The sequence below is a fragment of the Sinocyclocheilus anshuiensis genome, unplaced genomic scaffold, assembly GCF_001515605.1.
Source record: "Sinocyclocheilus anshuiensis isolate Anshui unplaced genomic scaffold, SAMN03320099.WGS_v1.1 scaffold1383, whole genome shotgun sequence".
Taxonomy (NCBI): domain Eukaryota; kingdom Metazoa; phylum Chordata; class Actinopteri; order Cypriniformes; family Cyprinidae; genus Sinocyclocheilus; species Sinocyclocheilus anshuiensis.
The window spans coordinates 243916-260823 of NW_015536550.1; the positions used below are offsets into that span (position 1 = coordinate 243916).

The window sequence follows — 16908 nt, forward strand, 5'->3', positions numbered from 1 at the left end:
GCGAGAGAGAGAGCGAGAGAGAGAGAGAGAGAGAGAGAGAGAGAGAGAGAGCGAGTGCTGCAGTGAGATACGGCCTTTGTGCTGCCGTCAGCCGAGCAGGAGCGCTGAGAGAGAGAGAGAGAGCGAGAGAGAGGGAGGGAGGGGGAATGGAGGGCTGAGAGTGGGTGTGCGAACGAGAGAGCAAGAGACAGACAACGAAGGGAGGAAAGGAGAACACGAAAAAAAACAAAAAGCTACAAGTAAAACGTATTTTATGTATGAATCCTTGAAAAAACTGCAGCTTTTCTTGCACCCTGCTTGATTAAACTATCGCACAGGACGAGGGGAAAACTGTGTGTGCAACAGAGAGTGCATGAAGGAGAGCAACGGCCCCTGAAGCTGAATAAGCCACGCGCACACAGGAAGACCCAGAATAGCAACAGGAAACACGCCCCAGACTGAATACTGCAACGGCACAGCCGCGCAAAACAGGCCGAGAGCTGCGCTGAACCGCTGCCTTCTCAACAGCATTCAGATCACACAGAGACACAATCAATTTACAGTTCAAAAGTGACAGCGTTATTCTAAAAGCTCGCAGTAGGAATATACACTATAAATAAAATTAGATTATATTTTCTTCTGATGAAATTGTGAATAGTGCATGTTAACATGCAAAACGCCACCACAATGCTAGTGTGTTCTGAGTAACTGCCAGAGCATTGTGTTGTCAGTGCCAAGGGGAGTCACAAGTTTCCATCCCAATAAGACATTATTGTGGCGATGGTATAAAATGTCAATCAGAGATTTTATATCACTGTACGTAGCTGACATTCATCATGTTTTATAGAGTTATTAAATGCAATAAGATGTCAAAAAATAACTCAATGAACGATGTATGGAGTATTCATGCAAACACAGTTGATTTTTTCCTTAAGTCAATGTAAACACAAACGTAAACACTGGTACAGACTGACAGTGTGTCAGTATATTAGATGGGTGCATTCAGTCTTAAAGTGGCAGCAGCTAAAACCTGCTAAACCTGCTGCTGTCTGCGTCATCAAAAAAAAAAAAGATTAATAATTTTTGTAATAGGAACAGGAACCTTCTTTAATAGGAATCAAATTATTATATTTCTACAGTGAAGATGATGCAGTTTTATTTTTATATATATATTTGATTATTCAATTCTATAGTATTTCTTGCTACATGTTAAATAAATCTACTGTACCTGAAAAACGTTCTTTAATTTGTACCTTTGTTCTATTGTTTTTGTCCTACTGATGTAATTTGCTTGTTTTAGATAACAACAATAAAATAAAATTTATAAAACTGTACTCCAGTAAAGTCACGTCACATTTATTTATATAGTATGTTATGCAATAGATAGCCTTAAATCAAGTAGCTTTACAGTATTAAACATGAAAAACCAGAGCCAGTGTTGCTTTCAATTAGAATTACAAGTTGATTTTCTGTTATAAAGCAGCTCTCCAGTGTGGAGCTACTTAATGATTAGGGCTGAAGCTATCGAATATTTTAGTAATTGACTGTTCTACCGAAAATTCCATCGATTAATCGAGCAACCAGATAAGATTTTTTTCTTTATTAAAGAGCAATACTAAATATACAAGAGAAAATAAGAGAGGTATCTAAAAATGAACAAGTAATTTGTTTCCTTTTTAGAAAAATAAAATATTTTTATTGCTGAAATTGCATATATTAATAACTGTGAAAACTAAACCCATTTAGTGCATTTAATTGCCATATTACATTCAAAATGCAAATACAAATATATAAGAATATAAAAATCTGTTTCAAATTACTTTAAAAAAGGTAAACAGTACAACCAGAAACTAAGACATAAATCAGAATAATAGTAATAAAAAATAAAAAAATAAAACCTAAACATTGTGCAACTTAACGTTCAAGTTTCAGCCTAACTACAGCTCAGGCATGACATAGGCCTTTACTGTCTTCTTAGAAGGCTTTGTGGCTTTTGTAAGAGGCAAAAATTAGTGGGCAGGAAGCTAACGTGGAACAAAAACAAGACTCCATACACATAACATTTATTAACACATTTTTCAGCAACATGAATTTAAAGTTATTTGGAGAACAAATCCTCTTAAATGTCTCTCTGCATACTGGTGTGTGTGTGATCCTTTAAAGGAACACGTGGTTGAAAACACAGTGCTCTGTATGTAGTTACAGTAAATGGTAGGGATGCACCGAAATGAAAATTCTGGGCCGAAACCGAGAATTCTGGATGTGCTTGGTCGAAAACCAAAGCCGAAATTATGAAATATTTTCTTTTTCCTCAGAAATTCTGTGTTGTGTATCTGGTTATCAAATGAAGGCACAAAATATAATTTATCTTTAAATTATTGAAAATTTAATTTTGGCAAACAAAGGGGATTTACTATTAAAATTAAAACATGGAAGAAATGTTGTGTGATCATTCCTTAAAAAAGAAAGTTTTCATAATTTTAGTAATACTAGTATGTACATTCTGCTGAACAATAGCAATATATTTCTGCTGCAATGTCTTCAAATTAAACCGGACTTTTATTTTGACGGGTTGCCGTGAATACCTTTAAATTTCTGTGTGTATATGATATGAGGATAGTTTTACTCAAATGAAACGGTGAAACGGTCATGAAGTGACTCTCAGAGTAGTTCTGGAGATGTTGTTCATGTGTTTACGTCCTCATTGAGACGGCAGACGCTGTAATCACCGCTAGCGTCACGCACGCTTCAGTGTGTGTGTGGTAAAGGAAAACGCTACCATTCATTCATTCATAGAGATATGATCGCGTAATATGAGTTAATGCTCATCAGATCGCTTAAATCAGTGGGAATTGCATAGAAATTATGGTTTTGTGTAAAGAAATGTCAAGTAAACATGTATAAAAATATAAAAACCCTGACAAAGCTATTATTATCAGCAGAGCATAGCGGGGAGCAGGTCAGTGAACGAGATTTTACCAGCGTTGCCCAGTATTGCAAATAGGAACAAGTACATAGAAATTTTTTGTCGGCGCGTTATTTGAGCGGACTTAGCTTTTCCGGTGAGCATGAGTGGTAAATGAGCAGAATGCACATTGATAGAGCGGAATAATGAACGGAGCATCACACGGCGCAGTGATGACGGCTGGAGGAGAGTGAAACCTGAACACTGCTGGGCGGCGCGGCATATATTTTCGGCGGCCGAAAATTCAGTGCATCCCTAGTAAATGGACTAAATGATTCTTCGAAGCACATAATTTGCCTCAATGATTTTTTGTAATCGAGTTAGTCGAGGAATCGTTTCAGCCCTACTAATGATAAAATCTTTTTATTAGTGGGGGAAAAAGCATTTTATTAGAGTTATAGTTTGGTTTGCAGAGATCAAAGCTTGATCTAGCTCAGGACTGTTTTGATTATCATAACCCTATAAGGTATTTTAAGAGAGATTATTTTGTGAATAAAATAGTTTATCCAAAAATAAAACATCTTATCACTTAACCTTTATTTTGTTTCTTATCCATATGACTTACAAGAAGATATTTTAGGCAGAATGATGTGTCATTTAGCTACTTTTTCATATAGCTAATTAAATGGTGAATAAGAGAGTTTCTCTGCCATCTCATTTTGTGTGCCAAATATATTTATTTGTATAAATGAATTGTATAACTGTAATTACGCAATATGACTTTCAAAGGCTGAAGTGATTACCTTAATTTATTTGTTAGAATATGTATAACGCAATATTTTAACAATACAAATGCTGAATAATGAATAAATGTCTACTGATTAATCATCAAAATAATCGTTTGTTGCAGCCCTATATGACTTAGGACCCTCCTTCAACAAAAACTGCAACAAAACTTTTACTTTATTCCTCACAATCCTGAGTTTATCCACTGCAATTCTGAGTTAACATCTTGCAATTCTGATTTGTTTTTTCACAATAGCAAATTTATATTAAACATTTCTGAGGAAAAAAAAAAAAAAAGTCATAGTAAAAGTTGAGCAATATAAACTCTACATTTAAGAAAGAACGTCTGTGAAATAAGTCACAATTATTTTATTTTTTTATTCCATGGTGGAAATGGGCTTCCATACCAGTCCTATTCATCTCCACCAGGCAAAAACCTTAAGTCTGATTACTTTCATATTTTAGTAAAATACTATAACTATACTCGAACCACATTTTCTGAGGCATCATTCATGTAGTACAAAGAGTGCAGGAATGAGCTACAATTACTAACGCCAAGTGTTCGCGAGTATAACAGTCATGCTTGCCTTAGCAAACACTATTAATAAATATAAAAGCTACAAGTAAAAAAAGAGAAGCATAAATACACCACTCTGAAACCAGACTGCACAACAAAGAGAGAGTAAGAGAAACAGGGAAGGACAATGCTGTTAGATGGGAAACTAAGTGAAAAGGAACAGGGCAGAAAGGGAGAGGAAAGACGGATGGAAAGAGCCGCAGACATCTGACAGTACTGGAGCACTTGGCACTGGCGCTCTGTCAGGGTGGGAATGCTGGGGAAAAATGCGGGTGGTCTTGAAATGACGTCAGCCACTGGGGTTCCTGTGTGAAAATGGCCCAGTGTCTCAATCGCTCGCTCTTTCCAACACACTTTTCCTCTCTTCCCTTCTATTTCCTTCTTTCATCCTCAATATCCTGCTTCAATCCATCTTGACACCCTCTTTCCCTACTAAATATCCATCTGCTTTCATCACAGTGATTCCTACAAAACTACATTTTTGCAGCAACTTGCATAACTAAATACTTGTTTTAATGAACTATTTTTAATTAACTCTTTTCCCGCCATTGACAAAATTTTCCGAGCTTTACTGTTATACGGTAGGTGGCGCTATTACACATCTTCTGAAAGATTACTGAATCCCTGGATCCAAGCACAGCGAAGAAGCAGCAGAAACAAGCAATCGTGTATGCAAGCAGATGCATATGTAAAATAACGCAATCATCAAACATTAACCTTAACGTTACCGAATGAAATGTCGATTCAGGAAGTAGTTTAGGACTGTGAAGCTTTGAATGTGTTGACGGAAGCAATCTATTCCATCTATGTTTTGATAATTGTTGATAATTTTACAGAAACACGATTTAAAAAAAAAATTTATAATAATAATTCACAATGTTGCTTTTTTTCATGAACCTTGCCCATATTCATGTTGATTAAAAAAACGCATGAAGCTAAAATAGAAGGTTATTGTTTGATTGTTTGTTTAAAAGAAGAGGCTCTGTTTTTTCTTTTGACATATTGCATGTTTAAATATTCATACAACAAAATATTCTGGGGGCCATGAAAAATTTGTGGAAATTATGACCGAGGCTGGCAGGGAAAGAGTTCAAATACATGTACACAAAATTGAGAACATATCTTAAACTAGTCTTTGTAAGAATGATCTGTAAATTAGTAAAACCAATTTAAAATTATAATTTGAGAATTTTTCGTAAAAAATACAAAATAAATAGTCATAAACATACTGGGAAAATGCGCAAGCATGTTGCCCTGATGTACATTTGACAGATATTAAATAATTGTATATGTACACATTTTCACAGAGACAAATGCGATTTTGATGATGCATCTCAATCTATTGAATCGTTACATACACACAATATATTCCAGTCCCATTTTCTCGTAGCGTCTCTCTCGCATTCCCAACGGACCGGGCCCCTCTGAGTCAGAATTACTACTCCATAAAACCTTTCCACTGGGAGGAAGCGGGAAAAAACGAGCGAGCGTGTGACTACCATGTGACCTTCCCCTCCAGGCCCGAGCACATTGACTTGATATGCATCTTGGAATAAGATGCTGGCAAAAGATTACGGACAAAAGTTTAAGTGACGATTCAAACGGAGCACTTACAGGACACTGAGGATATTGACCGGGAAAGAAAGAGTGTGAGAGAGATATAAAAGCAGTGGGGGAAGCGAGGGGCTGAGGGTGACGGACCCCTGAAGTCACAGCAGAGTTTAGGAGTATAGAGGGGAGGCGGACACTGCTTGGGATAAGCCGAACTTTGAGGAAGGGCCACAAAAGGCCGTTAGAAAGGAACTGGAGGAGATTAGAAGCGACTGGAGGGAGCGTTCATGTTCTCTCACACACAGAGAGGATATATCACTTCCAGGGCGTCCCATAATTGAAATCCCAGGCTATTGGAAATCTCCCCGCGCCAGATCTCTGTCGCTCGTATATGCAGACATAAACACCATTATCATCAACCAAATGGAAGAGGATTTGATTTGATCCTCGACTGATATGAACCGCACTGCATTGTGATTAATTTGGGAAATGAAAAAGAAAAAACAATTCAAAACTAATTAATCAGGATCACGGCAAAAGATGCCCAGTCTTTCTGAATCTTTTTTTCAGATGAAAACGCAATCTGGGGAATCAGTTTTTTTGGATTCAGATCCTCCCCAGAATCAGATCGGCTCCAGCTTTCTGTCCTTCTGCATCTTGGCGCGTATCAGCGTACATATGACAGAGACATTATGGTAAACTAGAGTGCGTCAATGGAGAAATATGCCAAATGGGTATTAAGTAAGACAAATGCAAGCTCATGAAAAGCTGTCTGAAGGTAGAATCTTGCCAACAAGAACCCACAAGTCCAATTATTTTTGTTGTCAATATAATTGCCAATCAGAATGCGGCTTCTCATTTACAGCAGTAAGACTTCATTTAAAAGCATCAATGCAGCAGGTTATATAGGGCACAGTGAACTGTGGTTGTGTGGCGTACTGGTAAAATAAAAGGACTGATGCCCCTTTAACACAGTGGCTCCTAACCAGGGCATCAGGGCCCAACAGGTGCCTCAACAAACATGCAAGGGGGCCACAAGATGACAAGATCACTCCAGCCCTCTCTCATGTTGTTCCAACCATAGATATGTATAGATGCCCCATTCGACGGCTCTAGGCACGTAGATACGGCCGCCATCTTGGAGCGGTCAACTTGACGTCATACACCATACTGTAGGTTTTCACAGAGCCGTTGAGCCGTTCTGTGCAGGATTTTGGCATCTTTCGAATATTCAGTGATTACTATGGTGAATGACGTCAAGTTGACCGTTACAATATGGCGGACGGCTTACGTATAGCAGCCCATAGAAACAGTCGCTAATGAGGCATCTACGTATATATATCTATGGTTCCAACCCTGTACAAGTTTCTTCTGTTGAACACAAAGTTACTTTTTAAAGTTGGTAACCAAACGGTTGCTGGTAGCCTTTGATTTCCACAGTATTTTTTCCTACTATGAAAGTCAATGGCTACCAGCAACTGTTTGGTTACTGACAGTCTTCAAAATAAATATATATATATATATATATAATTTTTTTTGTTTGTTTGTTTTGTTTTTTTTTGTTCAACAGAAGAAAAGAAAATAAAGTCTGCAACATTAGAATGAGTAAATTATGACAGTTTTCTATTTTGGATGAACAATCCCTTTCAAACATTAAAAGAATCTAACTTTAATTACTCTAAAAAAAAAAAATCAAGATGTAAACATTAGTTTTCCCTCAGTAACTATTTTTACCTCTTGAAAATGAATTGTGGTTAATTTAATACATCAACACCGAGTTCTATTGATTAAAAAAAAAACAAGAAAAGAAGCTTTGTCTTAACTACATATGAAATATCTTCCATATAAGGGCCTTGGAATATTTTGGACATTAGAGGCCCTTCAAGTCAAAAAGTTTGAGAACCCCTGCTTTAACATCTACAACTGAGCCAACATCAGTAACAGACAGCAGATAACAAGCAGCTATTATCAATTATTGCTCTAGTAAAATGTGTGTTCAACTGCATCAGGGCTGGGCTGGGCTGGTTGTATTGTACAGGTGTTTTAGCAACTGTGTTTTGAAGGTTATTCTAAACCTGGACTGACAAGGTACTGCTTAAACCATTAACAAGGTTTTAGAAAAGTACTAGTAATATCAGTATTCCTGCACATTATACGTGTATTGCTTCAGTGACATTGAAAGTTACATTTAAGAAGAATTTAAAAATACCATTTTATTCTTTGGAATAATGTACACTAATTAGGGATGTTCATTTTAAACGGTTAACCATTAACCGACCGTATAGAACTTTGACCGACAGAAGCTCTGCATACTAGTCTACTTGTTACAGTTTTTCTTTCATTTTCTTAATTTATTATTTGAGTAAAGATATATTTCTCGTATAGGCCTATTTATTCGTTATATATAGATATATAGCCTAGCTTTATGTTTTTCTCGGCTCGCAGAAGCGCTGCAGGTGCGTGATGTGATATGATGACCAGGTAAATCCTCATGTTTTGTTGTTTGCTGCTTTTTGCGCATGTAAAATTAATCCCCGGGAAACTAATGTTAGTATTTTTAACGGGTCACAGACACTTATCCTTTCTAATTTAATTCAATTCTAATTTAAAATAATCTTGTTGGTTAACGGTTAACAAGTGTCGGTTGTCGGTTAGGAAAAATAACCGAAATTAATATCTCTAACACTGATAAAGTAAACAGGTTTATTTTGACTTCTTGTCAAAGCGCAAAATATGTTTTACTGATAACATGCACAAAACAAAATGCTGCCTTTATAAATTTGGCTAGCCACAACCGAATCAAATGGCCAGGAATGCTGTAAATATCGTTCAGTAAAGATAACACAACATGCATGAGAACAAACAGTTCACAGAGAGCTGACAAAGTGTACGGTTGCTAGACGTTTTCATTCGTTGCAGTGTGAAGCAACGATTATCAGGAAACCAGCTCAACCAGTCAAACTGGTCCCCATTCACTCACTGCAAAGTCTCTGTAGTTGGCAGCTTTAATCCACATCAACGTTCATGAAATCAGTCCTCAAAGCCAAACAAATAAAGACCTGCTCTAAAAGACCCAGAAGTCTCATTAGGATAATTCCAGGTGGCGAAACAACTATATTTTTGTATCAGGACTTAATCCTTGTAGACTTCAAAGCAGCAAGGAGTAGCATATAGACCTTAAAACAAATAAACCCTGCAACAGTAAGTATATCCCCCGTATTGCTCCTCAGCATGGTAGTACCATTACGCTTCTAGCAGTTTTTGTTACACAGCTGGATAACTCGCTCGCAGGTCAGGTAGTGATTTGGAGGTGTTTTACCTTTGGTGTCGGCCGGGCTAAAGTTAGCAGAAGGGGCTAATCTACCGTGAGGTCAATTGAGGGCTACATTATTGCCTTTCCCGCAGGCAACCGTGGGGATTCCTGGGATTGAATAAAATCCCAGCCAATCTCAGTCACTGACTACGTAAGAGCGAAATGTATAAATAAAGAAATAAGAAGAAATCACATCCTGAGGGCATCCCCCACTGGCAGAGACTGAACAATCTCTGTTCTCTCACTCATCCCTCTTTTACCTTCTCCAGCCCTCCAGCTCCAGTCATTTGCCAGCTCTCTATTAGACACCTCTCTCTCTCTCTCATTAATTATCTCAGCTCATTTGGAGGCTCAGGCACTGTTGCTCTGAATGAGCTATTTGTATCTGCTAACCTATAAACACACCCTCACACCATATCCTGAAAGTTTTTCACCGTGACAGATGATGTGCACACCTTCGAGTTTTCACTGACCTGGTTTCCAAAAGCAACTAATCTCGCGTAGCCGACTTTTGGCGCCCATGCTTCTCTTGGACTGTAAGTAACCTTGTGACGAACGTGTAGCATGATATAAGGTTTATTCTTGTTAAATCAGATGAGTCAGTACCATCACAATAACATTCAGATGCAAAAAAAGCTAAATTCTTCAAAGAGTGCCGCAATAGAACACTAACAGAGAATCTAGTGCAGGGGTGTACAAACTTATTCCTGTAGGACAACGGTCCTGTAGGGTTTAGCTCCAAAGTGCTCCAACACACTAATGGGCCGTTCACACAAAACACGTTTTTCCATTCCAATGCGCTACTTTTCCATTGTTTTCTATGTAAACGTGCTAAATGGACACATATAGCCGTTGTGCTCTCACACATGAGCACCATGTTTATAAGACGCTGTGTCAAGTTAAAAGAATTTCAACTTTTACGCGCAGTGCCGCTCATCATGTCAGTTCCAAAACAGTGGACCAATCAGAAGACCCCAGAGGCGGGGCCAGCGTTGCGAGATTTTGTTTACAGAAGTAAGTTGGCATGGCAATGGTTTTATTTGATGGCAACATGCATTTTTAGACGCAAAGACGCTTTCTGTGTGAACAGCACCTTACCAGTAAATTTCTAGTAATCCTGAAAGACCTTGATTAGCTGGTTCAGCGGAGTTTAATTAGCATAGAACTGGAGCTAAACTCTGCAGGATAGTGGCCCTTTAGGAGCAGGACTGGACACCCATGACATATGCTGCGTTCCATTTGTACTCGGAAGTTGGAATCTCGAAGGAATCGCAACAATGCCAACTTCAGAATTCAATATGGCTGCTCAGTGCAACAACAGAAGAGAATCAGTAGTAATATTGTTTATTACTATTATTGTTTGTCTGTCTCTCAATAAACTCTGTGGTAGGCATGGGTCGATTACCGGTTTCAAGGTATACCGCGATTTGAAAATTTCACGGTTTCAAAACCGCTAATATTTTCCGTTATACCATTCCTGCGGTATGTGCTGTTTTTCATGTCTCCTCAAAGACTGAAAGTGTAGGAATCCCTCAGCTTGAGTGCAGTGTAGAGAGTAACGTGACCCTCCTCCTCCTCCTGTTGGTGCGAGCGAGCGGTCAGTCACATGTGTGTGCAGGACGGCCGAACTTAAGGAGCTTCCCCTGGAACTTACGCGATCGGCAACCGGCCGTTTTTTGTCTTATTGCAAGCAACTCGTCTCTGTTCTGGACTTGCACAAACTGCGTTGCAATGCAATCGTTTTCCAGAATGTAATTTATGTGAAAATATGAAGTCTGTAAACGCCCATTAACACAGGCCAGAGACGTTGAAGACGGACGCACAGAGAAAAATACTGTAGCAGGCAGATCACTCACTGTTCATGATGCACGAACTATTGGAAGAAAATCCTCAATATTGATTTGGGGGTTTATATGAATGTGTTTCTGAGGGGAACTGACTGTCTTCAGAAAAGTTTACATGGTATTTTCTCCATCTTGCCTCTGTATAATAGTAAAGTAGTGTTTATAAGGGCGGCGCTGCTTTGTTTACAGCTGCAAACTGAGAAAATGCTATATGGCTGCTGTTCCATAAGTGCCCAACTTAAGGAGCTTCCCCTGGAACTTACGCGATCGGCAACCGGCCGTTTTTTGTCTTATTGCAAGCAACTCGTCTCTGTTCTGGACTTGCACAAACTGCGTTGCAATGCAATCGTTTTCCAGAATGTAATTTATGTGAAAATATGAAGTCTGTAAACGCCCATTAACACAGGCCAGAGACGTTGAAGACGGACGCACAGAGAAAAATACTGTAGCAGGCAGATCATGATGTTCATGATGCACAAACTATTGGAAGAAAATCCTCAATATTGATTTGGGGGTTTATATGAATGTGTTTATGAGGGGAACGGACTGTCTTCAGAAAAGTTTACGTGGTATTTTCTTTTCATCTCGTCTCTGTATAGTTCATATTAAAGATAACTAAAAGATATGAAATGATATAAATATGTATATGAATTATATAACTAAAATTAAATAACTAATTACAGATTTAGGTTAAATAAAGGTGTCGGTCATTATTTTTCTTTTTTAGGAAACAAATCAAAGAATAAATAAACAAATTCTACTGTTCCTAATATTCTGTATGTTGCTCAATGTATGGTCTGTATGTTTTTTTTTTTTACCCAGTCATTTAAAAAACACATTTTAGAGCTGTAACGACAATACAATGATATTTTTGCTTAAGGTTATCATACCGTCAAAATCTCATACCGACCCATGCCTACTCTGTGGTGCACACAGTACTATCCAAACTCTATTTGTGGACATGATACTACGGCGTTATCTGTGCAAAATACCACTTTTTATGTGTTTTTAATTGACTATTATTGCTAACAATGGACTTCTTTATCTCCGTTTTTTTACCTCTCTACTGGAGCATGGTCCACGTGTTTGACGTCATTCCCAGCTCTAACACAGACTTCCAAGGTAAATCAAACAGCATTAGGAACATAGTTTAAGGTTTCTACTACCTGCCTCAAAACTTATGAATCTTTCTGAAAGGTTCAGTGCCAGTAATCATATAAACTACCTTACAGCCACAGAACAAGATCCTAACTAACCTTTACTCTTGCAATCCCTGTATACCGTATCCAAACCCTGTTTTTGGAGGAAAATCAAAAGTAGGCATACACATTTTCCGTTTCAGGTCCTGGAGTCTCAAGTGAACAGCTGATGTTTGATTAGGAAGAGTTTGAAAATGTGTAGTGTCGGGGCGCCTCCAAGAACAGGGTTGGGAAACACTTCTGTAAAGCTTTGTCTATGACTACAGTTGTCCAGCCGATTACTATCCCAAAGAAAAAGACAAACAACCCAAGGCCTCATTAACAGATTCGCCCAGTGATTTGAGACAGAAGTAAGGATTGGGAAGCTTTCGCATATTAAGGCACAAAAGCATATGCTAGCAGAACTGGTCAACTAAGGATATTCTGTTGAACAAACAAAGCACTTGCAAGAACTACAAAACTGATCCCCTCGTCAAAAGAACTGGTCTCAAACCACTCTGAAAGCTAGCATGGCATGAGGTAAATCTGGTTTGAAGCCCATGGGACTCACAGGTAGGCTGGAAGGTCGTCCCTGCATGCTCTCCTCTGGACCTCCCTTCCCGGACACCATGGGCTGATTGGAGGAAGGAGCTGAAGACTGAGAGCTGAAGGAGTCTTGAGACAGCTCCTGAGGAGTAATGAGGCAACAATAAAATGTAGAAGCACTTTTGAAAGAGCAACAAGGATAGTGTTCATCAAAGCAACTCCAGGTATGTGGAGTAGTGGTATTACCTGAGGTGGAGGAGGAAAGCGCTGGAAGGGCGACTGCTGCTGCTGTTGCTGTTGTTGAGACTGCAGTGGAGGGGTTTGGGAGTAAGGTGAGGGCTGACCCTGTCCTGAAGCTTGCTGGGATGACTGAGGCGGCGTCGAGCCGGGCGGCTGTGATTGTGGCGGGCCCTGCTGCTGTTGTGAGGGTCCCTGTTGCTGAGGAGGCTGCCCTGGAGCTGAAGGTGGTTGTGAGTATCCGGGCTGCGACCCCTGCTGGCCCTGAGACGGACCCTGTGACTGAGGGGGACCCTGGGACTGGGGGAAGGGTGGCTGCCCTGACTGTGGAGTCTGGGAGTATGGAGGCTGGCCCTGAGGGGGGCCTTGGGGGCCCTGAGGTTGCCCGTAAGGGGGCCCACTCTGGCCATGGGGAGGACCAGGCGGTTGCTGGGAGTAAGGGGGCTGAGAGGCTGCTCCAGTGGAGGGCTGCTGGGGGTATGGAGACTGCTGGGGGCCTCCATGAGGTGAAGGGCCCTGTTGTCCATAATAGCCACCTTGGTTCTGACCATAACCCCCTGGGCCATGCTGTCCATAGCCCATCTACAGAGGAAGCACAGCAGGAACCAAATAGTCCATCAGTTAACAAGCAAACAGTAATTTTACAACGTAAAACTTTAAACTAGAGACATTGTGAACTATCTGTAATTGTAATTCCTGATCATGCATGCTAATTCCCATGCATGCAAACCAGAGCTGGTTATTGAAACCGCTCGGATCGGATTATCTCAGTCTTGTCACACAACCATTTAATGTTACGATGAAAAAGAAATAGCAACAGATCTTTTCTTCCATATTGTGCGTACATCTGAGAAGATTGTATTTTGAGATGTGGGCGTTGCACTCAAAAGTGAACACAAGCTTGCTGTCGATTGTGAAGGAGAAGAGTTTAAGGGCACTAAAATACTGGAGAAGCACTGTACGTCACCAGAGAGAAGTCTGTCATTTTACTGGAAGATTGAGTAACGACACTGATTCATTTTTTTTTTACCTGTTAACCTGCACCCCCCATTTTGGGACTCACAACTGAAAATGACCTACCTAACTTCAAATGGTAACAGTTCCTGACAACCGTGTGCTACACACACACACAATTTGTGTCTTTGGAAAGAAGACCCTTTGGGCTTTACTATCCATCATCCAGAGTTGATAATGCTCAAAAAGATAAAAAGTTATAGACACTGAAGTGCCTTGAAAGAAATTGTACCACACTGAATTTTATTTTATTTTTTTCATATAAAAATACATGAAATCAGTCCTGGAGCAATCCAGAAAGGTAATGAGTTGAAAGTCACATGTCTCATGAGTTTCTATTTCAAATCTGAAGATACCATGAAAAATTAGATTCCTGCAACCATTTTTCAGACTATGTCTAGTGATGAACCATTCACAACGTTTATAACATGCATCTACAAAATAGTTAGGGTGAATTTTCATTTCATGCTGACTTTCATGATGATTACTACAGTAATTTTGCCATTTGGGACTGTTAAATACTTTGTATATAAATATAATAAATATAAATACATATAAAATGCAAGCTTATATATGTCTTATTTGAAGTGAACATTTGCATGTGTGTTGAGTGTCATATTTGATAAATCAGGCTTTTATGGCTCATATTAATATAATATAGTAAGAATATAGAGCTAAGGGGGGAAAAAAAACATAAGGCAAAGCAATAGGCTATACTGATTGAGAAATTAACTAATAATCGTACCCCAAAGCCTGATGATCATATTTGATACTCAAAATGATTTTTCTAAAATCAAGTAAACCTAAGTTGCCTAGGTCCAGTAAGAGCTGAAATATTACTGACAATATAAGTTAATCTCACCTTTATTTTTACAGTACAAAGTTAAATGACAGCATTTCTCTGGATTTGTAATGAGGAGCATGTTAAAAAAAAATACTAATAATCTTACAAAAAGTGTTTAGTTAGTTTAGCTGTATTATTCATACTAAAAGTAGAGGTTCCCTAGCTTCTAAACATCTGCACTAATATTATTATTATTACATTTATAAGTGTTTGTTTAGATGTTTTCATGATTTCAAAAGTTCCGATTAAAGTGCTTTTCACCCAATCTTTTCTCATGGGCATGCGGGCAGACAGCCAGACAATAGCAGCAGAAGGCAGACGAGGTGGCGGGGAGGAAAACACAACACAGGGAAAAAGTTCTCCACTAGGACACTGTTTACTTTCAGTGAAAAGGGTGAACTGACACTCAATTTAGAGCCAGCGTAACCCATAAATAAACCTGAAACAGATGAGCGTAAGAGGTGTACTGTGTTTCTGTGCAGGGCCAGTCTGCAAACAGCAATACAGCAGAGTCACTACAAATAAATAAAACCTTAACCGGCTATTTCAAGCATTCACTGAAAATATATAATAATAAGCCCTTGTGCAATTTTTTTATTTTTATGATTACGATTAAAAAATAAACAAAAGTCCAACAAAAAAAAAAAATCATATCACTCATTATCAGTTATGGGTCATATATATATATATATATATATATATATATATATTCATGTTTATTGGTATCAACAAATATCCAACTATTATCATGTGATTTAACTTGACAAGCAAGCGTGTAAAATAGGAGTTAACGTACCTGCATTGTGAGATGTTGTGTTCATATATTACACTCTCTGAAAAGGCTCACAATAGCAGCAAAGAGACATTTTTTTAGGTTTCAGCCGGACTGAGGTCAGTGTTTTTTACCGAGCTCTTATCCATTTGAAGGACCAGTGTGCACACAGGCTTTCAGGGAAACGCTTGAATTTCATTACTTTCAGTCAGCATACAAAAAAGTTTGACCTTGCTGGAGAGTGTACTGTGTGACACAAAAGCCTGATGGTGACAAGCTGGGCACTTTCCCTCTCAAGGAGAAAGGAAATATAAAAATGGGGAAGAAAAACGCCTCTGACAGGGAGGTTTAATAAAAATAACCTGAAGTGCATGTTCTATGCCAGTCTACAAATGGATGGCACTCCAGTGCATCTGCTTACTCGACACAAGCACAATGGGGCACCCGGCGCAGACAACAGGATGAAGAAAGGCAGGCACTTGAAGACTGCCACGTACAAAACTTCAGACGTGTGAGGAAATCCCCATGTGACAAACCTGAGCCTCGCCGTGACCTCATAACCACCTTCTTTGAAAGCACAGATGAAAAGACCCAGGAGCTCATGCTGCTATGATCAAGAATGTCTTAAGACCATCAGAAGCCTTCAGGTTCAAGCTGAAACTGTGAAAAACAAAAATCTGGCAGCAGAGGAAAAGGTCTGCCCGCAATGTAAACAAACAGAATGACTGGACCTGAATTCTACAGTATGGAGCTAAAATAGTCTCAAAAATGTTTCTCTACCATTTTGAAGAATGTAGGTAACCAAACAGCTTCTGGCCCTTATTGACTTCCATAGTAGATTTTTTTTCCTCTCTCTTTCTGCATATGATGACAGAATTTTCATTTTTGGTTTACCTGCCCCTTTAAAGTGTTGTCTCTATTATTAATAGATCCAATGTGTCTCGCGAGATCTGACTGGTCTCGCGAGAACGTCACGATATCCTCGCGCAGACCTTTCAGATATATTTGCATTACACTGGCTCGTTCACAAGTGGTGGTATGTAAGATATTTTATGTTACATCAGGCAAGTGGCCGCATGATAAGCAGGAAAATTACGCGGTGTAGTCTTTATCCAGTCATAAAAACAGAATTCACAGTTTAACGCAGAATGTCACGGAATTTGTCAAATTTTGAATGAATTAATCAAAAGTAGGTCATTACACTTAAATCAAATCACGATATGGACTAGTATCTGTAAATATTAAGCCGCAAAAGTCGATTTAAATATGAATCCTGCATGTTCTGCCCGTCTCTGTTTATGAATGGCGCAGACGCACGGTTTCATTTACTACACACACACACACACACACACACACACACAC

The 16908-nt window shown here is 39.0% G+C and overlaps 1 protein-coding gene across 2 annotated transcripts in view; it reads right to left on the reverse strand.

The window, feature by feature from the left end:
* Positions 1–16908, reverse strand: part of LOC107700714 (AT-rich interactive domain-containing protein 1A-like) — an 88478-nt gene that overhangs the window by 47509 nt on the left and 24061 nt on the right. For both annotated transcript variants that reach the window (XM_016502474.1, XM_016502464.1), the window contains exons 3-4: positions 12926–13498; positions 12705–12821 (exon numbers count right to left, since the gene is read on the reverse strand). In XM_016502474.1, the coding sequence (XP_016357960.1) occupies positions 12705–12821; positions 12926–13498 (690 nt within the window). The remainder of the gene's footprint in view (positions 1–12704; positions 12822–12925; positions 13499–16908) is intronic.